Source organism: Vipera ursinii (assembly GCF_947247035.1).
Source record: "Vipera ursinii genome assembly, chromosome: Z".
NCBI lineage: Eukaryota > Metazoa > Chordata > Lepidosauria > Squamata > Viperidae > Vipera > Vipera ursinii.
This window is the reverse complement of record NC_139517.1, coordinates 49,357,361-49,382,896: the sequence shown is the minus strand read 5'-3', so window position 1 is coordinate 49,382,896 and position 25,536 is coordinate 49,357,361. Positions and strand designations below refer to the sequence as shown.

Genomic DNA, 25,536 nt, shown 5'->3' with positions numbered 1-25,536 from the left:
TTCAGGCAGTGGTTGACCTAGATGCAAGACTATGTGAGTTTTGTCCCAAAGGGGATGGGGCCTCTGGCTTCTGAAGGCCTGTGGAGAAGCCAAGGGGCAAAGACCAGTAGTGGCTCCTACTGCTGGTACTACTTCCCCTTTGCTCTGGTACTTTAGATGTAATCAGATGGGACACTGGTGTTCTGTTCCAGCCTACGACCGGCCCTATTTGAATGTCGGGGACAAACCCTTTTTATAGTCAATAGGCTGGAAAAACCCAACCAAATTTATTTACAAAGAAATCAAAAGTTCAAACAAGAGTCAAACAGGAATAACAGACCAGGACTCTAGCAGAAGATCTTCAAAGGGTTGCCTTCAGCAACCAGCATCTCCCACACCTTCCCCTTTTATCAGCAGTCCCAAGGCATGGCTTCTCATTGCCTTCTCCTCCTCTCACCAAGTTGCCTCATTGCCTTTCTCTGTTCTACTCTGCTGGATTGCCTCCTGCTCCTAGCGTCCCTGAATAGATCCATCTGTGAATCATCTACGTCCAATACCTCGTGCTCACACGGCTGAGTCTGATGAGGAACATGACAGGAGGGGCCAGGCTGAGAGTCCTGCAGTGCATCAGAGCCTCCCTCTGACACTAAAGGCTCTCCAAACCCCTCCTCCTCCTCTTCAGAATCATCAGACTCAGCTGCCGGTATCACAGGCTGACGCTGAATCACAACAACTGGGAAGCCAAGTGTCCAATTCCTGTTCCTCAGGTAAAAAACGGACTCCTGGAAGAGGGAGAAGCAGCCCAGTAAAAAACCAGAAAAATCAAGAGCCGTGCACGAGATGGAGACTCCTGCTCTCCGGGGTAGCCCTAAAGAGGATGAGGCAATGGTCACAACAAGGTACCAACTGGTCGCATATGATAGCAAGGATGACACAGTGGAGGATCCAATGGTGAACCCATACATCCCTTTGTGGTCCCTGTTGTTTAATGGGGCCACAAACAGGCCAACAAGGGGAGAATAGGGCCCTGATCGAAGTTGGTTGCATCCAGTGTCTCCTCAGCAGAACCGTAGTCACTGAGTTGGGGATAAGGGTGAGGGAACTACCCACTCCCATGAGATTTGAGCAGGTAGATGGCTCCCTGTTGGGAGGGGCCCCTGCATCCCATGTCACGGAGCCGGTACAGCTAGAGATGGGGGTCCATTGGGAGGTACTCCAATTCATAGTGGTACCAACTATGACCAAGGCCATTATTCTTGGGTTAGCATGTTTGGATAAGTGGGGCCCTACGATCTGGTGCGAGGGAGGTTACAGAAGCTATGGATAGGAATTGGTTCTCGGCTGCCTCCCCATGAGCAGGCTCAGAAAGGGGTTGAAAGCAAGGGAGATCGGTGCCTGGAGAGGGGAGAGTGGTGTCCAGACCCCCTTTTCCATCGGTGTATTCCAATCTTGTTGAGGTCTTTAGTGAACAGGAGTGTGATGTTTTACCCCCCACCATCTGACTGATTGCTCAATCAAAGTCATACTTGGTGCTAAACTCCTGAAGCCTAAGATGTACACAATGACATCCAAGGAAATGGAGGAGCTACATTGACAAGAACCTGGCCCAGGGGTTTATACAGCCCACACAGTCACGGGTCATGGCTCCCATCCTATTTAAGGAGAAAGATAGGATCCTATGCCTGTGTGTGGACTTTCAGGGTATCAGTGGGGTGGTGGTGTAGAAAACATGTACCTCCTGCTGTTGATGAAAGACATGTTAGCCCATCTGGCAAAGGATAGGGTTTTCACCAAACTGGACTTAAGAGAGGCATACTATAGGGTTCGTGTGAAGCTGGGTGATGAGTGCAAGACAACATTTAACTGCCCATTGGGGAGCTACCAATTCCATGTGATGCCATTCAGGTTATAGAGAGCCCCTTCACAGTGTTCATGCAATTGATCAATGCAGTATTGCATGAGCATTTATTTGTAACATGGGATTCTCGTGAACCTGGATAACATCCTGATTTACACAACCAACATGGCAGAACACATTCAACTGGTCCGGCAGGTGTTAAAAAAACTGCTGAGGGTGCACCTATATGTAAAGCTGTCTAAGTGTGAGTTTCACCAAATCTGTCTGGACTACCTGGGTTACCGTATATCAGATGCAGACGTGGAGATGGATCCTGCCAAAATCAGAGCCATACTGGAGTGGCAGGCAACATGAACCTGCCATCAATTGCAGAGCTTCCTGGGGTTTGCGAATTTTTATAGACAGTTTATCCCCTTGTTGGCAAGTGTGGCTCTGCCTTTGATGAACCTATTAAGGACCAAACACTTGGTGGTGAAACCACGCTCCAGTCAGCTGCTGGCATGAACAATAGACTACCAATGAGCTTTTGAGAGCCTGAAGGCCCTCTTCTCAAAAGAACCCATTCTGCAACACCCCAATCCTGACCAGCTGTTCGTCGTTCAGGCCAACGCTAGCGACATAGCAGTTGGAGTGGTTCTGCTACAGGAAACATTACAGCCCTGTGCATATACCTTCCAGAAGCTGCCTGAAACTAAGCAGGCTTGTGTAATATGGGAAAAGGATGCCTTCGCAATGCAGCGGGCATTGTTGACCTGGCAACATTTCTTAGAAGGAGCCAAAGAGCCATTTGAGGTACGGACAGACCACAAGAGTCTAGAGGCCCTACAGACACCATGTCACCTGTCCCCAAACCAGGTCCAATGGGCACAGTATTTCCAAAGGTTCCGGTTTTGTCTGAAATACGTGTGAGGGGGTAAGAATTTCATGGCTGATGCCCTATCTCGTATGCCCCAATACAACAGCCAACGAGAGGAGGCAGTGCATGCCATTATTCCTCCCTATACACAACCAGTAGACCAGGTAACCACACATAAAACTGTGGATGTTTTGGTCCTGGAGCTGCAAAGAGTGGTACAGTTCAACCCCTGGCTCCTGGAGCATCGAGCACTCCTAACCCAGAGGGAGGGGTTAGCGTGGAAGGATAACAAACTGTAGTCCCACATGCTTTATGACCAAAGATGCTGCAGAGGTGCCACAATGTTAAGCAGGCTGGCCATTTCGGTTTCCTCAAAACATTACACCTGGTGTAATTTTGGATGAAGGTGGAGATAGAGGCATACATAAGAGACTGTCCCATATGCGCTACCACAAGGCATCACACAGGGAAGCCCCCTGGGTTATTGCAGCCCATCGTGGGTCCATCATGACCATGGGAGTACATAGTAATGGACTTTATTGTAGAGCTGCCAGAAAGTAATGGCTGCATGGTCATATGGACGGTAGTTGACCTTTTCTCCAAACAAGCCCATTTCATCCCATGTAACAGATTGCCGTCCACCCAGAAATTGGTGAAGTTGTTTGTATCAAAGATTTACCGTTTGCACGGGGTGCCCCAGCAGATAATATCAGACTGGGGGGGTGCACTTCACCATGAATTTTTGGAGGGAGTTTGTCCAGTTAATCAGGTCATCCCAGGGGCTTAGCTCAGCCTTTCACCCAAGTACCAACGGGCTGGCTGAACGTGTGAATGCAATGGCTGAACAGTATCTGTGATGTTAGGTCTCATACCAGCAGATGAACTGGGTGGACTTATTGCTGTTTGCTGAAGAGGCATATAATAACGCGATCCATAGTAGCACTGGATTCAACCCTTTCCAGGTGGCTCATGGTGTAGACTTTGTACAGATTCCCAAGTGCCCTCAGGGGGCCCTCTCCACATGCCAGCCCCAAGAGTGGATAGATAGAATATGGGGGTGGGTGGGGGAATGTAAAGACAGTGCTAACCAAAGCAGCAGAGGTCTATAAAGCCCAAGCTGATAAAAATGGGCACCCACAAGCCATTCTAGGTGGGGGATATGGTGTATCTATCCACCAAATACCTATGCCTGAAAGTGCTATGTAAAAAGTTAGGCCCAAAGTTTCTGGGACCATTCCCGATAATATGGGTGATTAACCCAGTCACTGTGAAACTGAAACTGCCCATCTCTTGGGTTGGGTACACCCGTTGTTCCACAGCAGCCTGTTAAAGGCAGTAGAGGGGTCCTCCTTATGGCCCGTTACTTGGGTGCCAGGACTTCTCATGGGGGATCAATACGAAATTGACGAGATATTAGTCTCAACTCCATCGGGGCCAAGTACAGTACCCGGCACATTAGAAGGGATACCCTTCCACGGACACATCCTGGGTGGGGGGAAAAGATACAAATACCTCTCGTTTGCTGAGATTGTTCCATCAAAGGTATCCTCATAAACCAAGGGGGGAGAGTGGACCTGAAGACCCACTGCAGCCAAATACTAATCCCAAATACTAGTTTCTCCTTCCCTTCCGGGTGGAGCCCTGGTAGGGGGAGCCACCTGTCAAGCCCTGCGGGGCTTGCCACTTACCGGGGGCAGATCTCATTGATGGCCAGAATGAAGGTGGAAGCTGGAGGCAATGAATGGCATCAGCATCAGCCATCCCCTTGTGCCTGTCTCTGTTGGCTGGGTATAAGCTGAGAGGAAAACATGATCAGGCAGCTAGGAGCTGGCTGCTGCCTGACCAGTATGCTGGTGACTCGCTTGTGGCTGGGAATTTTGGGTTTGCTGGATCAGCTGTTCGGCGGTCCGCCGAAAATGGCGGGGGATTTGAACCTCGCTTGCCTTGCTGCCTTGATGTTACAAAACTGAGCCCGAGCTGAGCTGCTTGCTGGAGGCAGGGGACTGCTGCTGTGAGCTGGGTGCTAACAGTCATCGCTCCGGATGCTAGTTAGGTGGGTGGGGGGTGGGTCCGGGCGGGATCTGTCTATTTAGTGCACTGGGAGGAAGTCGCTCCCAGCGCTGACTTTGTTTTTGCGATTGCTTTGCATCCCATACGCCAAAGTGTGCCTAAATAAACCAGGTTTCCTTTGATCCTGATGTATCTGTTTTCTGTTGTGCTCAGGCCTGGGTTTGGGACCTTTGACAGGAAGTGGGGAAAGTGCCTTCTATGCCGTGGAGGAATGGTCTACTTTTTGAAGGGTATTTGTATTGGGGGAGGTGCCTATTGCTGCCAAGATGTGTTCTCCCCTTATTCAAAATGTTGGGCTGTCTGCTTGCCTGCAATCCTGAGAAAGGGCATTATCTTCTATAACAACCACATGCCTTCTGTTTAAAATGTGCAGTTGAAAGAAAAAACACATTTATTACCATATTTAGTTCAGCTCTCATAAAAACACCTATGTTATGTGAGCAGCCTATTAAAAAGGCAAGTTCAGGTGCCAGGGACTATTAGGAAAGAAAGTGAATATTATATATCCAAAGAAGACAAGTGATCATGTCACAATTTAAATTGCTACTTTTTTATCATCTTCCTGTTCCTGATACCCTTCTGATTTAACAGGATTACAACTTTTATAATAGAAAGGAATTATGGACATTATAGTCTCACTGTAACAGATAAGCAACAAATTATGCATAATACCATGATCAGCATTTTAGATTCTATGACCACTTCTAAAATAATATGCACCCAACACCATATTGCCTATAAGTGCAACAGGTTATGATTCTTTTGCATAACTTGTAATCTGAAGATGTGGGAAGGCAAAATTGGCAACACACCACAAGCCATCAGAATACTCCAGACCAAAGACTGAAGGACAAAATTGTATCATTTATTACCATTTACAAACTGCATTATTGATACAAATGTTTTAACCAAAAACAATATATGAATATCGGAATATATTACAGCACATTAAAACATCATATAGGTTTGCAAACATACATAGCAATTTGGTTTGTACCATATTTTAAAAAAAATACAAAAAAGGGGAAGTGGTAAAGGAGAAGAAAACATTAGGCTCCTTAATTGCCTTGATCAGTTTATTCATTATATACAAAGATAATGAAGAGACAGAAAAACTTTCTCAATTTCCAAGTCCAGCAATTTTTTAACATGGCCTAATGCCATTGGCAGTACCAAATTCACTCTCAGCCAATAGGATAAGAAGAAAGGATCACTAGGGGTAATGGGTGATATAATCCAATGCAGGAAAACTGCTATAGTACCACTTAACCCCTTCTGAGTCTGCAGTACCTCTATGTGACAGAACATTAATAAATGTACAGGACAGCAACTGCAACCCCAGGGCCAAATCCAGCACAATGGGAGACAGTGCCTTTTCCAGTTTACCAACTCAGAGGCAAGAGATGCTAAACAATTTGCCAGCAAGTTGTATTAGGATAACAGAAGGTGGTTCTTCTAAAAAAAAAAAAGGACTGGACTGGTGGACAGAATCGTTTTAGAACAGTGCAGGCGATCCTGCACTATAATTATTTCCCTAAATATCACACAGGATTTGCAACTTCCACAGTAACAGATTACTTATGCCTGGCATTGTTATCATGTTTCCTCTGCATACACTTACACTTGACATTATGGCACTATCACAAATGATGCTGAAAGCACAAAACTTCAACCCCCCTCTTCTTTAGACATTAGATTTAAAAAAAAGTCAAGGAAATTAATTCAAGGATAGCTACTGCTCAGCATTACTTGGAAGAGAGAATAAGCAACAGAGAGACAATTAAGAGGAGCAGGTGTGGAAAAAGTCAGCTTGACAGCAAAGCAGTCTTATGGTCTTGCCTCTGGAAGGGTTAGGTGGAAAAGAGAGAATTTGGAAGGTTCTTAGGCAGTGAGTCTTTCTCCTCATTCTGTCAGCACACAGAGACAGGTGGAAGAGAAAAAAATAGACTATTCTTCAAACATCATGTTGTGCAAGGTCCACCAGAGTCTTAAAACAGACAGTAGCTGGAGAGCAGGAGCAAGTTTAAAACACCTTTTATTGTGCTGGCAGTTGATCTGGCTCACAAGCATAGGGTAGATAAAGAAAGGCCTGAAAGGCGCACACCACAGATTGCTAACACACCTTTCTCCTCCTGCCGATTGCATCTTTTTGCCCCCCCCCCCCCATCCAGCTCTTTTCTACACTCCTGGTACAACTTGAGTCATCTATGAAAATTTATTTCCAAACATGGATTGCACTTGTGCGATTAGCTGCTTTCCAGAGAAACAACTAGAGGACAAACAAACAAAATCCCTGGGATTTACTTCCAAGAATACAAAATGTGCTTGTGTTTAGTTAACCCTTCCTCCTGGGAAGGGGAGGGGAGGGAAGGAGAGGGGAGGGAAGGGAAGGGAAGTGGAGGAAAGGGAAGAGAAGGGAGAGGAGAGGAGTAATTCTAGGTACCATGTATTTCTCTAAGGGAAAAGGATTAAAAGTTGTGGAAGAAGAAATCTCTTCCCCTTGGAAGTTGTGCATTTCCATTTGGCCGTCTTGAAGCACAAATTAGCAAAAGAAGAGATTCCATCCACACATCACTAGCAATTTAAATCACAAATCTCTTCTACCACCTTAGCACATTAATAAACTTTGTTTTGCAAAGGCACTGTATTTATTTTTAACCCAAATTTACAAGATTAAACAAACATTTTTTTTAAAAAAAAAGATGCGGAATGGGTTTCTGTAAAGGCTGCAGAAATATTTCTCATTCCAAGTGCTTGGAATAAGGTAATTCTGGCTTTCCCCAAACAGAATCTGCTTGCTGAATCAAGGATTCTAAAACTGTGACTATCAAGCGGCTCAAAATGGATTAGAGTGAGGGCGGGGGGGGGGGGGGAAAGTGTCACACATTTCTGTATTGCCAAAAGGTGGAAAAGTAGGAAAGCTGGGAATGCAGAGATTGCAGAGTTTCAATTCCTAGGGAAAACAGGAGGGGAGGAACTACATCATCCAGAGTGCATGGCTGATGAGAAGACAGGCAGGGTCAGGAACCCCCTTCAAGCCAGGAAGAGAATGCAATGCTATACTCAGCATTTTAGGTAGCTACTGATAAAAATGACAGCTGCTTCCACCACCATCAATAATACAGTAGTCCTCAACCTACAACTGTTCATTTAATGACTGTTTAAAGTTACAGCGACACTGAAAGAAGTGACTTATGACCATTTTTCACACTTACAACCATTGAAGCATCACATGATCAAAATTCAGATGCTTGGCAATTGGTTCATATTTATGACAGTTACAGTGTTCCAGGGTTGCCTTTTACGATTTTGTGACAAGCAAAGTAAGTGGGGAATCCAGATTCACTTAACAAGCAGGCTACTGAACAACTGCAGTGATTCACTTAACTGTAGCAAGAAAGATCGTAAAATGGGGCAAAATTCACTTAACTGCCTTGCTTAGCAACAGAAATTTTGTGTTCAATTGTGGTCATAGGTTGAGGACTACTTGAATTGTGTAGGTGGGAAAAGCTCATGAATTAATTATTTTAGACAGTCACAGGACCACAGAATTTGAGAAATATCTATAATATAAACTGAACGCTGAGAATTGCAGCAGGAGTTTCATGAATTAAAATTGTGGAAATTAATACTGCAATTCTATCACACTACAAACTATCAAGCATTATAGTTCTTGGAGCAAAAATTGTAAGGATTATAAAGCTGCTTTTCTATAAGGGTCAAGGAGTTGTATAGATGAATGACCTGCCTAATACATTAGTCATCCAAATCTGCTTAGGAAAGCCACATGCAAGTAGCTGACTTTCTGAATGGGTCCCTAGCCCATTTCTAGCCTGGTCCTGGGCACCAATGTCTGCAAACAACCAAGACATCTCTGATAAAGAACTGCTAGTGTACAAACTATCCCCACAACATTTGGTAGGGAAATATATGGCCAGAGAGATTTAAAACCAGAGCAAAGATGTTGTCTGAAAACAGAGACATCATGAACATGTGTAAGAAAGGGCATATAAATAAAAGGTGAAGCTTCAATATTTATTTTTCCAACAACTAAGGGTTTATAGCATAAGGGGCCAAAGCCATGATACTGTGGTTAATGATGTAAACTGCTCCACCCAAAGGGCAGTGATGTTATGCCAATTGAAGGCACTGTTGTTAACTCTTTTTTTTCTAGGCCAGGTTATTGTTCTGGATACTGTACATATCTATGATGATTAGCACTCATAACATCGTAAAGAATTAGCCCACTGTTGCCCTTTTCCATGCACAAAAATGTCTATTACTACTTTCTGTTTAACAGCAGCTTGGTTTGACACGTGTTGGAACAAAGATCCTTAAGAGAGAGGGATAAAAATAAAGGACTGAAAGCTATATAATTGGAATGGAGATGATTAAAATGGACTGGAGTGGGTGGGGGAGGATGTAAGCTACAGTCATCTGACAAAACGAGCCAGGAAAGCCATATGTGCTTCAATAAGAGCCTGGTTGATTTGGGTCTGTGCATTTTTTCCCTCTAGGCTGTGCATCAAATGTCACTACAAATCAAGGACATAAATAATAATAATTAAAAAATCATTATCATTCAGAAAGGGCTGCAGTTTTTATACAAATACCACCATGCAGTTACAAGAACACAATTTTGCTTCTCAAAAATTAAAAAAAGTGGATTTGGATTTTTTCTTACTTTTTGCATTTTTCTTAAATTAAATCAGATCAGTTGATAGAAAATAAGTATGTATAATTTCCCCATCCCATCCACCACTGCCCTTATTTATACATAATATATATAAAACTCAGGATCCAATAAAAATAATGCTCCTTTTAAGTCAAAGCTGACATGACTGGATTACCATTGACCATTGTTTTGCGCCCCCTACTGGCCAAAGGTTGCATCTGGTGGCAGTTCGAGGTGCCATTTAGCATGGCACCAGATGCAGGATTGACTGGAATGCTTACAGTGGTGGTATTGGAGCTTGGGGAGCCATGGGAAGGTGTGACAGGACTTGGCAATGAGGAGGAGGTGGTAGCTGGCAAGGTGGCTGGGCTATGAGCTTTGTCACTGACAGATTCACACTCTGAAGCCCCACTGGTGTTGGTACACTCTGAGTTGGGAGGCTGAGAAGACAGTTTTAATCTCTTGCAGGCTGGTTGGACACGATATTTCAGTGGGAGAGGGCCATTCTATTGAAGGAAAGAAACAGGATGAATTAGCAACTTGCATATTGTTATTTCTCCAAAAGAAAATAATGGCAAAGAACCACAGTAAAACATCAGACATAATTTTAACAACTATAAAACCAAAAAGGCATAAAACTGCAGCTGTACAACACTTAAAACATTTGTCAGTATATTTTAATACTGATCTAATGGTATGGTCCTCGGGCAGTTATTTATCCTATAAATAACTGTGTACCAGAGACCATATTATTAAATATGATCGTGCTACCAGTCCAGAAGGTTTTGCAGATATTCTAATTTTTTTGAGTTTCACCTGTATATATATATAGGGACGTGGTGGCTCAGTGGGTTAGGACGCTGAGTTTGTTGATCAGAAGATCGGCAGTTTGGTGGGTCGAATCCCGAGTGCCGCGTAGCAGAGTGAGCACCTGTTACTCATCCCAGTTTCTGCCAACCTAGCAGTTTGAAAGCACGTAAAAATGCAAGTAGAAAAATAGGGACCACTATGGTGGGAAGGTAACAGCATTCCGTGCACCTTTGGCGTCTAGTCATGCCGGCCACATGACCACAGAGATGTCCTCGGACAAATGCTGGCTCTTCGGCTTTGAAACAGAGATTTCCCCTAGAGTCGGAAACAACTAGCACGCATGTGCGGGGGAACCTTTACCTTTACCAGTCCAGAGAGGCCCTGTTCTAGGTTCCATCCCATGAAAGATAAATCCAGAAGGCAAGCTTTCCCAATAAAGGTAGACCCTGATTTGCAACTATTCATTTAGTGACTGTTCAAAATTATAATGGTCCTGAAAAAATGTAATTGACAAATCAGTCCTTACATTACAACACTGAAGCAGCCCTATAGTCAATTAATTAGAATTTGGGAACTTGACAACTGGCATGTATTCATGATGACTGCAGCATTCTGGAGTCATGTGATTGCCAGTTGTGACCTTCCCAGCCAACTTCTGATGAGCAAAGTCAATGGGGAAGCTGGATTCATTTAATAATCACATAATTCACTTAACAAGTGCATTGCTTTGCTACAACCATGGTGAAAAAGTTGTAAAATCATGTACGACTCATTTACCGTAACAACTGTCTTGCTTAGCAACAGAAATTCTAGTCCTAATTGTGGTCTTAAGCTGAGGACTACCTTTATTGGCTCTTCACGCAATGCACTATTTGCAAAGATATGCCTGGACACTTTGCTGACTTTTAAAAATACTGAAAACAGTTTTCTGTCAAGCAGGACTTTGGCCCCTTAGGAAGAATTATGAATGAGCAACTATATTTTTAATAAAGAATTATGATTTTATACAGTGCTTAGACCATGTACTGGATTGGGACAGTATATAAAGGTTGGTTGATAGGTCGATTGGTTGGCTGACAGACAGATGTCTTAAACTTTTGTTTAAAACCAGGCATTTTGAGAGCTGGCTGTATTTGTTCTAGGAGAGAGTCCCATAATAACTACCACCACTAAGAACACACATCTCAAATTTACCCAATTTGGTCCAGTTAATTCAACCAGGTTTTAATTTTTTTCTGGGTACCAAGGTAAGGAATACTGAGCAATTTGGTACCTTTCTTCATAGCTCACAAGCACGTTCCCCACAAAAGACAGGGTGCCTTTACAAGACAGTGGACAGCATACTATATAGGGCAAAAGGGCAGCAGCACAGCTTCACAAAAGATGTCTGATGATGCCAGCCAAAAAATGGTTCAGACTAAATATCTAGCATTTGCCCTCCATTCCCCAGAAAACCAAGTAACAAAGAGGTCACTACAGTGACAATCTGTCTCTTAAATCCAAGGGTCCCACACTAAACCTCCTCTTGCATAGCTTGCTCTACCTCTTACCTGCTCAGGAATTATTTGAATGATGCCCTGCATCTACTCAGAACCACCACATACCCACTAGGCCAAACTTCCTAGTGCTGTCATACAAAGGCTTTCCCCAACTAAACTTAGAATACGTTTTGGAATTACTGAATGCCCTTTTAACATATACTGTATAAAATTTTTTAATAGGCTACAATTAATGACTATGGAGATTATCAGTCATCCAGATCAAAGGTGGTTTCCCCCCCCCCCAAGAGGCAATTAGACTGTTTTTTCCTTGAGGAGGAAGAAGAAAAGGTTTCACTGTTCATCTGAAAAGCTTCACAACTGATGAGGCTTCTTGGATGAGAAGCAAAATGTCATCTTCTTTCTCAAGGAAAAAAACAGTCCAGTTGCAGTTTTTAAAAAGAAAGCATCTTTGAGCCTATAATTAAGTTATATGTTTTTTAGTTGGAAAGACACCATTTGATATTGTGGTTAAGGAGCCAGACTGGGAGACTGAGAGTTCCAGTCCTGCTTTAGATATGAAGCCATCTGAGTGACTTTTACTCACTCTCTCAGCCCTAGGAAGGAAGAAATGAGAACCACTTCCAAAATCTTTCCCAAAAAACCTGCAGGGATTAGTCTAGGCAGTCATAAAGAATCAAAATTGACTTAAAGGAACAAGCAAAACAAAACAAAAACCAAATGTAAAATTACAGTAGTTGAATCTTAATTTTTCTCTTCCCCATTTCAGGATTTGTCTTTGAATGGAGAAGAAAGTGCATCTTATATCTGGCATGTATTAAATTAATTATTGAATCTGGCATCCCTCAGACCTTTAATTCACAGAATTCCTACTTTCGTTCCAAAATTAGGACTAGAATTTCAGGGTATTTTTTATAATTTGTTTCTATTAAAAAAAAATCTATTTCCCACCCCTTATTTTACTTGTCTGTGTAAGGATAAGCCAAACACATAGACTGACTTTTTTTTGTTTTATTTTTTAAAAAACTGTGGATTATGTTCTTCCTGGATAAATATCACTCTAAAAACACTGAAATATTATTTTATTTTACGGTAGTTGTGACAGAATCCCTAACGGACCCTGGGGACACAGAGGATGCAGTAAGTCTGTTACTGAAAAGATTCCTCAGTCCAGAGGAAGAGCAAAGTATGCAAAAGAAATGTGGAGTATCTCCTTGCATATAAGTTGATCTGGGGAAATATTTTGGCAGGCTCCCAAGATTCTCTTACATTACCTTACTTGCAATCAAAGTAATTCAAAAAATCCAAGTGGTTCTTATTTCCTGAGTTTACCTGCTTTAAAAGGCTGGACAATAGTACATTTTATTGCAAAACCTTATGGAGTAGTTCAAAATTTTATTAGCCTTATGGTAGATTATGTGTAAGCAGGGTAACTAAAATTATAGGTACAATGGGGGAATAAGGTTACCAACTTTCAAGAGGCTGACTAAGTTGTTACTTTTATCTTTCCCTCTTCTCCATTAATGAACACATTTTAATACAGTCCCAGATGTTTTTAAAAATTCTAAGGTTTCTAATTCCCATGCTGATAGGTTGAAATTTAAAAATCTGTCCAAACTTGCTCATTGGTTTGAAAATTAAATCTCATTAAGATGATGCAAGTTAATATTTTTTTATATAAAGTGTTTTTTTTCTTACTCACCCTTCGCCAAGGATAGATATAAGTTATGTCCATGAGAGTGTAATATTCTTTTAGAGGTTCATCTTCATAGAGAACTTCCACCTATTAAACAAAGTTTAAGATATGCAGAATTATATGACACAGGTACAATTTAAATATTTGGCACAGATTTAAGTAACATGGTTACCTCTTTTTGTTAGTAAATTTATAACTACCACAATAAAAAGAAACTAAAAAGAGAGAATAAAAAATTATAGGGTACAGAAAGGAAAACAATAGAAAGAAAATAAAAAGAACAAAATAAGAATATAATAAAGAAAAAGAAATCTATATTTCCCACCTTCTTCACAACTATAAACAATTTTATTAACTTACCATTTTTTCTTAAAATACAACAAATGATTTCTTTTTCCCATATCCCATCTCTTATCTATAAATAAAACCTCATTATTTTGGCTCTAATGTCAGCAAAAATCCATTAAGTGTTACCAGGAATGACATCTATTTTAATCTTGATCAAATAAACCAATTTTATATTCCTTCCTTTTCCTATACTCTAAAAATCTCAACCCCTTCATGGATTACTGCCTTGTCGTGGCGAAGGGGCTTGCGTAATTCAATGAAGCTATGAGCTATGCCGTGCAGGGCCACCCAAGACGGAAAGGTCATAGCAGAGAGTTCTGACAAAACGTGATCCACTGGAGAAGGAAATGGCAAACCACTCCAGTATCTTTGCCATGAAAACCCTATGGACAGTACCAAAAGGCAAAACGATATGATGCTGGAAGATGAGCCCCTCAGGTCGTAAGGTGTCCAATATGCTACTAGGGAAGAGCAGAGGGCTAGTACTAGTAGTGCCATAAGGAATGAAGTGACTGGGCCAAAGCCGAAAGGACGCTCAGCTGTGGATATGTCTGGTGGTGAAAGGAAAGTCCGATGCTGTAAAGATTTTTTCTCCATAGGAACCTGGAATGTAAGATCCATGAATCAAGGAAAGCTGGACGTGGTCAAACAAGAGATGACAAGACTAAACATCGACATCTTAGGTATCAGCGAACTAAAATGGACAGGAATGGGTGAATTTAATTCAGATGACCATCAGGTATACTACTGCAGGCAAGAATCCCTTAGAAGAAATGGAGTAGCCTTCATAGTCAATAAAAAAGTAGGAAAAGCAATACTAGGATACAATCCTCAAAATGACAGAATGATCTCAGTTCGAATCCAAGGCAAACCATTCAATATCACAGTAGTCCAAGTCTATGCCCCAACCACCGGTGCTGAAGAGAATGAAATTGACCAGTTCTATGAAGCTCTACAGCACCTTATAGAACTAACACCCAAAAATGATGTCCTTATCATCATGGGGGATTGGAATGCTAAAGTAGGAAGCCAAAAGATAACTGGAATAACAGGCAAGTTTGGCCTTGGAGTACAAAATGAAGCAGGGCACAGGCTGATAGAATTTTGTCAAGAGAATATGATGGTCATAGCAAACACTCTTTTCCAACAACCCAAGAGACGGCTTTACACATGGACATCACCAGACGGTCAACACAGAAATCAGATTGACTATATGCTCTGCAGCCAAAGATGGAGAAGCTCTATACAGTCAGTAAAAACAAGACCAGGAGCTGACTGTGGCTCAGACCATGAGCTTCTTGTTGCAAAGTTTAGGCTTAAATTAAAGAAAGTAGGGAAAAGCGCTAGGCCAGTCAGGTATGAATTAAATCATATCCCTGTTGAATATACAGTAGAGGTGACAAATAGATTTAAGGAATTAGATCTGATAGACAGAGTGCCTGAAGAACTATGGACAGAGGTTCGCAACATTGTACAAGAGGTAGCAACCAAAACCATCCCAAAGAAAAAGAAATGCAAGAAAGCAAAATGGCTGTCTGAGGAAGCTTTGCAAATAGCTGAGGAAAGGAGGGAAGCGAAAGGCAAGGGAGAAAAAGAAAGATATGCCCAATTAAATGCAGAATTCCAAAGAATAGCTAGAAGAGATAAGAATGTCTTCTTAAATGAACAATGCAAAGAAATAGAAGAAAACAATAGAATAGGGAGAACCAGAGATCTTTTCAAGAAAATTGGAGTGATGAAAGGAACGTTTCATGCAAAAATGGGCATGATAAAGGACCAAAATGGCAGGGACCTAACAGAGGCAGAAGAGATTAAGAAGAGGTGGAAAAATTACACAGAAGAACTATACAAGAATGAGCTTAACGTCCCTGATAATCACAATGAGGTGGTCACTGACCTCGAGCCAGACATCCTATAATGTGAAGTGAAGTGGGCCTTAGAAAAGCTGAGCAACAACAAAGCTAGTGGAGGTGACAGTATTCCAGCTGAGCTATTCAAAATCTTAAAAGACGATGCAGTAAAAGTGCTACACTCAATTTGCCAGCAAATTTGGAAAACTCAACAGTGGCCACAGGATTGGAAAAGATCAGTTTACATTCTAATTCCAAAGAAAGGCAGTGCCAAAGAATGTTCAAACTATCGCACCATTGCACTCATTTCTCATGCTAGTAAAGTTATGCTTAAAATTCTACAAGCTAGACTCCAGATAGATCGAGAACTACCAGAAGTACAGGCAGGATTTCGAAGAGGTAGAGGAACAAGAGATCAAATTGCTAACATACGCTGGATCATGGAGAAAGCTAGAGAGTTCCAGAAAAACATCTACTTCTGCTTCATTGACTATGCTAAAGCCTTTGATTGTGTGGATCATAACAAACTGTGGCAAGTCCTTAAAGAGATGGGCGTACCAGACCATCTTATTTGTCTCTTGAGAAACCCCTAATATGTTTCTAAATTTCTAAAATCAAAATTTTAATAATTCTTTTACTGTTTATTACAAAAAAATCCCTCCTTAACTTATATTTGAAACTTCTTTTGCTAAAGATTGGAAGAAACTCGTCTGCTGTTATTAAACTTTGTCATTCCAAAGATTCGTAATGGCTGAAAATCAGTTAGCAAGCAGTTTCTGAAAATGATTAGAAAAAGACCTATGCAAACCCAGTGGCCTTTTAAAGGTCAAGTGTAACTTGACCAAAATGGCTATTTTCTTGTCTCCCAGAGTGCTAAACACACTAAAGACTGCTGTCTTGAGATCTCCTAATGCGAAGTAGCTTTCTGGAGCACTTGTGGGTGATTTCAAATCCTCTCCTTGACTAAGAATTAATAAAGAGGTAGGCTGCTTGCCAACTCTTCATTCTGCTGCAACTATTTCCACTTTTTGAAATGCTATCTTCAGTCTACCATGTCTTTCCAAGAAGTAAAATCCGGTAACCTGCATCTCTTAATGTCTTTCTTCCCCTTCCCCTCCCTCCCTCTCCATGTCAACTTATAAAGAAGAATATGAAATTCTCAGCCTAATTTCATATGGGAGTTATAAAGAAAGAAATGTAGGCTGAGTTTGGAAAAAAAATGCATATACATATCTTGTCTGTACCACAATAACCCAGACAATGAGCTTAGTTTATAATAGAAAACAGTCAGTGACTGTTTTAGAGTAAATGGGATGTTTTTGTTAAATCCTTAAAATAACAAATTCCATTCTGCCTTCTTCATTTGGGTACAGGGAGAGACAGGGAACATACAAAGTACAACTCTTGCATATTGATTTTTAAGTTTAGCCAACCCTTTTTTGGTGAAACTAGTAAGAGGAGCTGCAGATTTGTTTTTTTCCCCCCTTGGCTATGAAGAATTATAAATATACAAAAAATCAGCAGCAACCTCAGCCCTTGGGTCAGGAGAATGGTGACTGCTTGCCTGAAACTTACTTTGTATTTGGTGGGAACATCCATCTTGTTCCGGAGGAATTTAGCCAGGTGCATGATAGTCATAGCAGCAGGACATCGGAGGAATCTCATGCTGTTCTTCTACAGAGGAATGTCAGAGAGGAGAGAGATGGTTTTAATTGGAGAGGGCTGGACTGCACAGCAGGAGATTGAAGTTGAAATAGATATGGAAGTCACTGTAAATCTGCCGAAGGGCTAGGAAATTAAGGGGTGAAGGTTGGGGGGAGGAATGCAAGAAGTTCTCAGATCACAGGCAAAAGCAACCAGATGTAATTTGCATGTCTTTGTGGTGTACAACAAAGGGGGAAAAAATCAATCTGAGTTTGGGAGAAGGAGAGAGTGAGTCAGTCTGTAAGAGAGGGGAAGGGAAGGGAAGGGAAAGGGAAAGGGAAAAGCAAAATATAAAGAAGGAAAACAGAGAAAGAAAGAAAATATGGAAGTCACATTGATGGAAAAGAAAATAGCGGAAACAAAAGCAAAAAATGCTGACATTTCTATGCCTAGGATCTCACTTAAGGCCAGGTTCAGGATGCTTTTTAATAATATGATTTAAACTTAGGTTTCATATAAATATTAGAGTTTTCTCCAAATTAATCCATATCCTACAAATTGTTTCCAAATAATAAAATACTAAGACTACCCAATCTGAGAGTGCAAAATGTCACTAGACAGCAACAAATATACACAGAAAGCTCTAGCTGTTTGCTGCTATAGAGGTTGTCAACTTTTTTTGCAGGTGAGATATGGTTGCCTTTAGTAATATTAAGAAAATGAGCCTCTTGTAGTCAGAGGATAGCTGCTTGAACCTTTCATAAAACAATCACTATGCTAAAGAAGAAGGAATCCAGTTTAGAGGTTTTAGACAAGTCCACCAAATTAAAAATGATTGCTGTCATAATATATGAACAATGAATGGAATTAGAGAAAATGTATATATTTCTTGCCTATTAAAATCACCATAGAACATGTAGCTGTTTAAATTTAATATAGAATCCACACCATGATGTAACTCACCTTATCTTTTTCTATGTTTCCATTTTCAACAGTCCCTTTATTTTCATCTCTGAAGAATTAAGAAGACTAATGAGTTAAATATGTATACAAATACAGGTTCAGTGGTACTTTGGTAGTCAACTGCTTTGAAACTCATCAAATTTGGTAGCCAACTCTCAGTGCAAACTGAAGATAGGGAATAGATAGACATAATAAGAATTAGGAAGAGGCCAAGAACTTTTCAATTTTCAACATTTCTGAATAAGTATGACTTAAAACATGATCTGTTATTCATGCAAGTTCTAAAATAGATTAAGAGAACTCAATTAAACAAATGAGTCAAAAATGAAAACATTACATTTGTTCATTTGTTTACTAAAGAAAATAATCCAAAACTACATATCTATGTATGGCAAAACTATGCAAATCTCTAGGATTATCAGTTCATTTGAAGGGGTAATTAGAATGAGTTGTTTCGGTCAATAAGATGATAATCAGATGTCAGCATGTGAAATCCTGCCTTATTTAAAGAACAGAAGTTTGGGTTTTTACTTTCTTTGCAACAGAAGTATGTCATAGCTTGAACAAAGGATATTTTTGAGGAGCTCTGAAAAAGTTGTTTGTGCTCACCCACCTGAAAAAGATTCCAATCTATTTCCAAGGAATTAGGCAGATTGTGTACAAATGGAAGTGATTCAATCCATTTTTACCCTCTCTAGGAGGTGTTGACTAACCAAGATCACATCAAGAGCAAGGTCTGTAATGGCCCAGGAGATCTCAGAGAATCCCAAGGTAACATCTATGGAACCAAAGACCTCTACCTCGATTGTGAATGTCAGTGTTGATGAGACAACCATCAGGAGAACACTGAACAATAATGGTATACATGGCAGGGTTGAAAGAAGAAAGCCACTACTCTCCAAAAAGAACAGTTGCTCAATTAGTTTGCAAAGGATTACATAAATAAGCTAGAAGACCATTGGAAGAATGTCCTGTGGACAGAAGAGAGCAAAATTGAACCTTTTGGCAAAAGGTCAAAACTGCATTCCAGCAAATAAACCTTATTCCATCTCTGAAACATGGTAACAGTGACATCCTGGTTTGGACCTGCTTTGCTGACAAAGATGGCTTGCCCTCACTGCTGGAACTATGAATTCTGAATTGTAGAAGCATTCTACAGGAAAACATCAGGGTATCTGTCCATGAGCTCAAAAGAAAGTGGATCATGCAGCAAGACTCAAAGCACATAAACTCAAAGACTCAAAGCATATAAACCATACAATCAAATGGTTAAGGCGAAGAAAGTTAATGCTTTGGAATAGGTAAATCAAAGTCTAATGCTGGGAAAGATTGAGGCCAAGAGAAGAAGGGGACGACAGAGAATGAGGTGGCTGGATGGAGTTACTGAAGCAGTAGGCGTGAGCTTAAATGGACTCCAGAAGATGGTAGAGGACAGGAAAGCCTGGAGGAACATTGTCCATAGGGTCGCGATGGGTCGGACACGACTTCACAACTAACAACAACAACAACATAGAAAGACCTGAAGTGGGCTGTTTGGGTGAAGAGGCCCAGCAGTTACAGCTGTTCTGTAACAAGGAATGGGTAAAACTCCCCCTATTGATCAGTGCATTATTGCCATTATTGCTGCTCCCAGGGGAGCACACCAGTTACTTAAGTATTCACATACTTTGCAATGCACAAATTGGATCATTTTCCTCAATAAATAAATGAACAAGTACACTGCAATGTTTTTGACTCATTTGTTTAATTGAGTTATCTTTATCTAGTTCAGGGGTGTCAAACTCAATTTCATTGAGGGCCGCATCAGCACTGCGGTTGCCCTCAGGGAGCCGGGTGGGTATGGCCAGGGTGGGCGTGGCCTACTGGGTGGGCATGGTTAGAGTGCATATGGCCTACTGGGTGGGAGTGGCCAGCTCTACATCGTTCGCATCAAGGGTGCCTATGGGGGCCTGGGCAGGAGTGGGACAGATCTGAGGGTCTCTGGCAGAAGGAGGGTCTCTGGGCCAGGGCCAAGGCAGTGGGGGCTGTTCCCTCACTGTTTCCAGGATGGCTTCACGGGCCATATGAAACCACTTTGCGGGCCACATCTGCCCCCGGGCCTTGTGTTTGACATGTCTGATCTAGTTGTAAAACTTGTGTGAAAAACAGACCATCTTAGGTTCATATTTATGCAGGAATATTGAACAATCAAAAGGATTCATAAACTTTTAACTATCACTGTATCTGATAAATATAAATGTGATGATTGGAAATTTTGGGCAGAACTAGTTCATTTTTCTAAATCACTTCCTCACTATTTGCTCACTAGATACCCACATACAAAGGAAAAGTAGAAAAAGGATAAAAACAAATTCAAAAAAATCCTGTTGTAAAACAGGAATAAAGATTGCTAATTATGGAAGATAGTTTATATATGCCATTATCAAAGCCTCTTTATATACAGAAAATACTTTGTTCAGTAATCAAAATCTCCAAAAAGAAACAAGTATTCTTGAAACTCCAGAGAGATAATACCAGTCATCATTGATAATACTGTGCTAAACAGATTAATGGTTTGAGATGGGATGAAAACTTTCTCTGTTGTACAGGAGAAAACCCACAGCATTCCGAAACTGTATTTGTCCTTTGTTTCCAATGATTCTGTAATTCAAAAAGGATGTGAGAAGGAAATGAAAGTTAATCCTTAGGAATATATTCCAAATAACGTTGGAAGGGACCTTGGAGGTCTTCTAGTCCAGCCCCTTGCTCAAGCAGGAGACCCTATGATATTCCATACAAATGAATGTCCAGTCTCTTTTTGAAAGCCTCCAGTGATGGAGCACCCACAACTTCTGAAGGCAAGCAGTTCCACCGGTTAATTGTTCTCACTGTCTGGAAAGTTCTAGGTTGCTCCTTTCTTTCGTTAGTTTCCATCCATTGTTTCTCCTCTTACCTTCTGGTACTCTGAAAAACAGGTTGACCCCCTCTTCTTTGTAGCAACCCCTGAGATATTGAAACACTGTTATCATGTCACCCCAGATCTTTCTTTTCACTAGACTAAACATATTCTTGCAACCATTTTTCAAATGTTTTAGCCTCCAGATTCCTACTCATCTTCGTTGCTCTTCTCTGCACTCTTTCCAGAGTCTGAACATTTTTTTTTTACAATATGGTGACCAAACCTAAATGCAGTATTATTCCAAGTGTGGTCTTACCAAGGTCTTATAAAAGGGTACTAACACAACATAATTTTGATTCTATCTCTCTGTTAATGCAGCCTACAATTGAATTGGCTTTTTGGTGGCTGCCATACAACGCTGGCTTATATTTAAATGACTGTCCACTAGGACTCCAAGAACCCTCTTGCAGTTACTGCTACTGAGCCAAGTTTCACTTAATCTGTACCTGTACATTTGGTTTTTCTTGCCTAAAGTGTAAAACTTTACTTTTTTCTCCATTGAATTTCATTTTGTTAGACCGGGCCCAGTGTTAAAGTCTGTCGAGATCCATCTGGAACTTGAGCCTATCTTCTGGGGTGTTGGCTATTCCTACCAGCTTGGATCTGCAAATTTGATGAGCTCCCCTTCTATCCCCTCATTTAAATCTTTATGAAATTGCTGAAGAGTAATGGGCTAAGACAAAACTTACGATATCTCACTGCATCCTTAATTGCATTAAGGACTACACATTGAGCGTAGTTTGTCAGCCAGTTACAAATTCATCTGGTAGAAATGCTATCTATCCCAGTTTTTTTCTATTTTACCAAGAAGTAGATTGTAGTCTACTTTGCTAAATGTCTTACTAACATTCAAATGTACTATATCCATAGCATTTTGCTGGTGCTCTATTTGCCCCCACTCCCTTTAAAAATTATTTAGATTGTGACATTTCTCTCTTATCATTAGAAATTTTGGAATGGAAAAGGAATATGCAGCATATACCGGTATTCTTCAAGCCTGCCCTTCCCCAAATTTCTAATGGAGGGGCAGATTTGTGGATGTGCATATGAATTTGGCTCAGCTAGCTGGCAGCATTTAACTGACTATAGTTCATCTTGAAAACTGAAGTTTAGAAGAAACAAAATCATGGCAAACTATTTTTATATTGCTGTCAAGAAAACTATGTGATGTATTCATGAAGTTACCAGGAGTTGACTCTAATTTCAAAAAGATTTCAGCTTTACATTTTTGTGTGCTATTTATGTTTTAAAATGTTCTAAAATATAACATTTTATAATTGTTAATATTTTTTTAATTAAAAATGTTATATTGCAGTATAATAAAGCCAGTTTGGTCTAATGGTTAGCCATACTGAGACCTGATTTCAGGCTGTGATTCCTGATTGGGCACAGAAAATGTGCTTGCAGAAAACCATCCAATTTGTTTGAGATTCTGCTTAGCTGGTCATTAAGCAGGTGTTCAGAAGTATAAATCCAGGGGATCCCTCAGCAGCAGGAGTGGGGAAATTAGCAAGGTTAACATTACTTCCTAAAGAGTAGCTACCTTGTTCCCTTCCTACACCTAATATGCCCATTAATTCCATTGTCTGATCTTTTCTACTTGTATTATTAGCTAAGGAATGGGATAGGAAGAAAGATATGAAAAATATAAAGGGAAATGAATGATCCTGTTCCTTTGGCACTTTCTTTTTTTTGTTAAAACTAATTCTTTACAACAATTTGTGGAAATTTTCAACAAAAGTAAGAATTCAGTGTACAAAATTAAATCTTTCCTTTGGGTCTGCTTTTGTTTAGCTCTAACTTATACATATGTATCTCATTTTGAGATGAATACAGACAAAGATGATATACAGAAAGGCCTCAACTTATGATCACAATCAAGTTCGGAATTTCAGTTGTTAAGCAGTATGGTCATTAAGTGAATCATTATGAGACCAGACCTGATTTTACAACTATTTTTACCAAAGTTGTTAAGCAAATCACATGGTCATTAAACAAATCCCATGATTGTTAAGCAAATCTGACTTCCTCAACTGACTTTGCTTGTCAGAAGCTGGCTGGAAAATCACAAATCATGATCACACGATCACAACATGCTTTAAGCCAGTGGTGGGATTCAAATAATTTAACAATTGGTTCTCGGCAGGGGAGGGGGCAGAGGGGGGAAAGGTAGGGGTACCGCTGCCATGAGAAAATTGGGGAAGGGGGAGCTGTCCCATGCACCCCACAACCGCTTACCGTGCCAAAAGACCCCTGCAGCCAGGCCTACCACGCCCCAACATCTGTCACGCCTCACGTGTTCGGTAGTGACTTCTCCCACTTTCTCCTTCTTCCTCTGCCTTTAAACTGCCCTTTGCTCCCATTGCTGCTTTTTCAGTCCCGGAATTTTGTCTGGAACCTGCGCAGAGTGTCTTTGGAAACGAAGCCAAGCAGCGATCAAATGGAGTGGGAACCATTCCCTTTGCTTTTGGACTGGGTCCGAAATAGGCTGGAAAGAGTGACCTGCAGACTCCAATCTGGCTTTGCAGCAAGCAAGGGGATTGGAGGCCTATGAATGCACACTAGTCTGGCATCTCAAAAAACCAGATTTTTTTTCCCCATGCTAGATTTTCACTGCCAGACTATTTAACTTTCTTTAAAATTTACTTGTTGAAGGATGGGAAGGATCCACATTCTGCATCAAGTAAACTTGAAAGAAAGTTAAACAGTCTGGCAGCGAAAATCTAGGAGCGGGGGTGGGGGGGGGAGATTGCAGCAAGCAAGAGATTGGAGGCACGTGAATGCATGCTAGTCTGGCCATTTCAGAGCCAGTTCCCCAAACTCAAGAAAAAGTTAGGTATTGGTTCTGTCAAACTGGTGCAAACCAGCTGAATCCCACTATTGCTTTAACCATTGTAAATGTAAGCTGTTTGCCAAATCCGCAATTGCAATTATGACCACAATCATAACTCTGAGGACAGGTTGAAAGTCATTTTTTCTGAGGCTGTCATAACTTCCAATCATTGTTAAATGAATAGTCAGAAACTGAGGATACCTGTACCTAAAATGATTTGGGCAGTTAAATGATACGGAACCATTTTTCAAGTATCAGAAAGCAGATAAAAATATTAAAACTATAATGATCTGTCAGAAGAAATATGAGCAAAATATCATTACTTTTATATTCCCTAAAATGTTACCTGATTCCTTCATAGAATTCTATTGATAAGCTGACAGTTTCATCATCCGTGAGATTCCCCTTATCCTGTTCTGAAACTTCACCCCTGTCTTCATTGGATCCATTGGGAACTAAACAAGTAAAGAAAGGGAATGAAAAATCACCTATTTTTTAAAATGCATATTACTGTTGACATACAACAGAAGACAAATGAGGCAGACATCATACCATCTGCCAGAGGATATGCTGCATAAAAATCACGTCGTCTCTTCATTTCATCTGCAAATGAAAGCAAGATTAATACATTTAGTGCCTTTCTTCTCTTCCATTTTACAAATACATTTATTATAATTCAGAAACAATTATGCAATTGTAAATTATAAAAAAGAATTTCAATCTGGTCCTAAGTCCTAAGATATTTTTCAAAATACTTTTCTTAATAATTATGTACTATTATTTATCTATGGGGACACGGTGGCTCAGTGGATTAGGACACTGAGCTTGTCGATCGGAAGGTTGGCAGTTTGGCGGGTCAAATCCCAAGTGCCGCGTAACAGAGTGAGCGCCTGTTACTCGTCCCAGATTCTGCCAACCTAGCAGTTCAAAAGCATGTAAAAATGCAAGTAGTAAAATAGGGACCACTACAGTGGGAAGGTAACAGCGTTCTGTGCGCCTTTGGCGTCTAGTCATGCCGGCCACATGACCACGGAGTCATCCTCAGACAAGCGCTGGCTCTTCAGCTTTGAAACGGAGATGAGCACCGGCCCCTAGAGTTGGAAACGATGAGCACGCATGTGCGGTGGAACCTTTACCTTTTTATTATTTATCAGCCCCAAGTTAAAAATCAAACAAAATCAAAATCAAATTAAGATTGCTGCATTTTGCTATGTCAGTTAGGAAGCTCTGTCCCAATTCTATTTTCTAAACTCTCAGCAGTCACAAATGCATACCTTTGAAGAGTCCTGGCACCAGCTTATATACTATATCCTGTAGAGTTTTATCTGATCTGAAATAAGATAAGCAGGCTGTCAACAAAAATGTTAATTACGAATAAATAGAAATATAAAACTATTTAAATTCCTCCAAAAGGAAAAAGAACCTGTTTTACTGTTGTACAAATAGGAAAATGCATTTTTTGTCCCTTGTGAGTAAATACCCCCGTTTAAGTGTAGAAAGCAAATTTCCATTCCTCC

The 25,536-nt window shown here is 40.8% G+C and overlaps 1 protein-coding gene across 8 annotated transcripts in view; it reads right to left on the bottom strand.

Annotated features, from left to right (window-relative positions):
- Nucleotides 1-5,607: 5,607 nt before the first annotated feature.
- PCGF2 (polycomb group ring finger 2) overlaps nt 5,608-25,536 on the bottom strand; it is an 84,049-nt gene continuing 64,120 nt past the window's right edge. For all 8 annotated transcript variants that reach the window (XM_083376337.1, XM_083376333.1, XM_083376331.1 and 5 more), the window contains 7 exons: nt 25,294-25,349; nt 24,572-24,622; nt 24,366-24,474; nt 18,249-18,297; nt 17,217-17,315; nt 13,450-13,530; nt 5,608-9,944 (listed from right to left, as the gene is read on the bottom strand). In XM_083376337.1, coding sequence (XP_083232463.1) covers nt 9,585-9,944; nt 13,450-13,530; nt 17,217-17,315; nt 18,249-18,297; nt 24,366-24,474; nt 24,572-24,622; nt 25,294-25,349 — 805 coding nt within the window. In that variant the 3' untranslated portion in view covers nt 5,608-9,584. The remainder of the gene's footprint in view (nt 9,945-13,449; nt 13,531-17,216; nt 17,316-18,248; nt 18,298-24,365; nt 24,475-24,571; nt 24,623-25,293; nt 25,350-25,536) is intronic.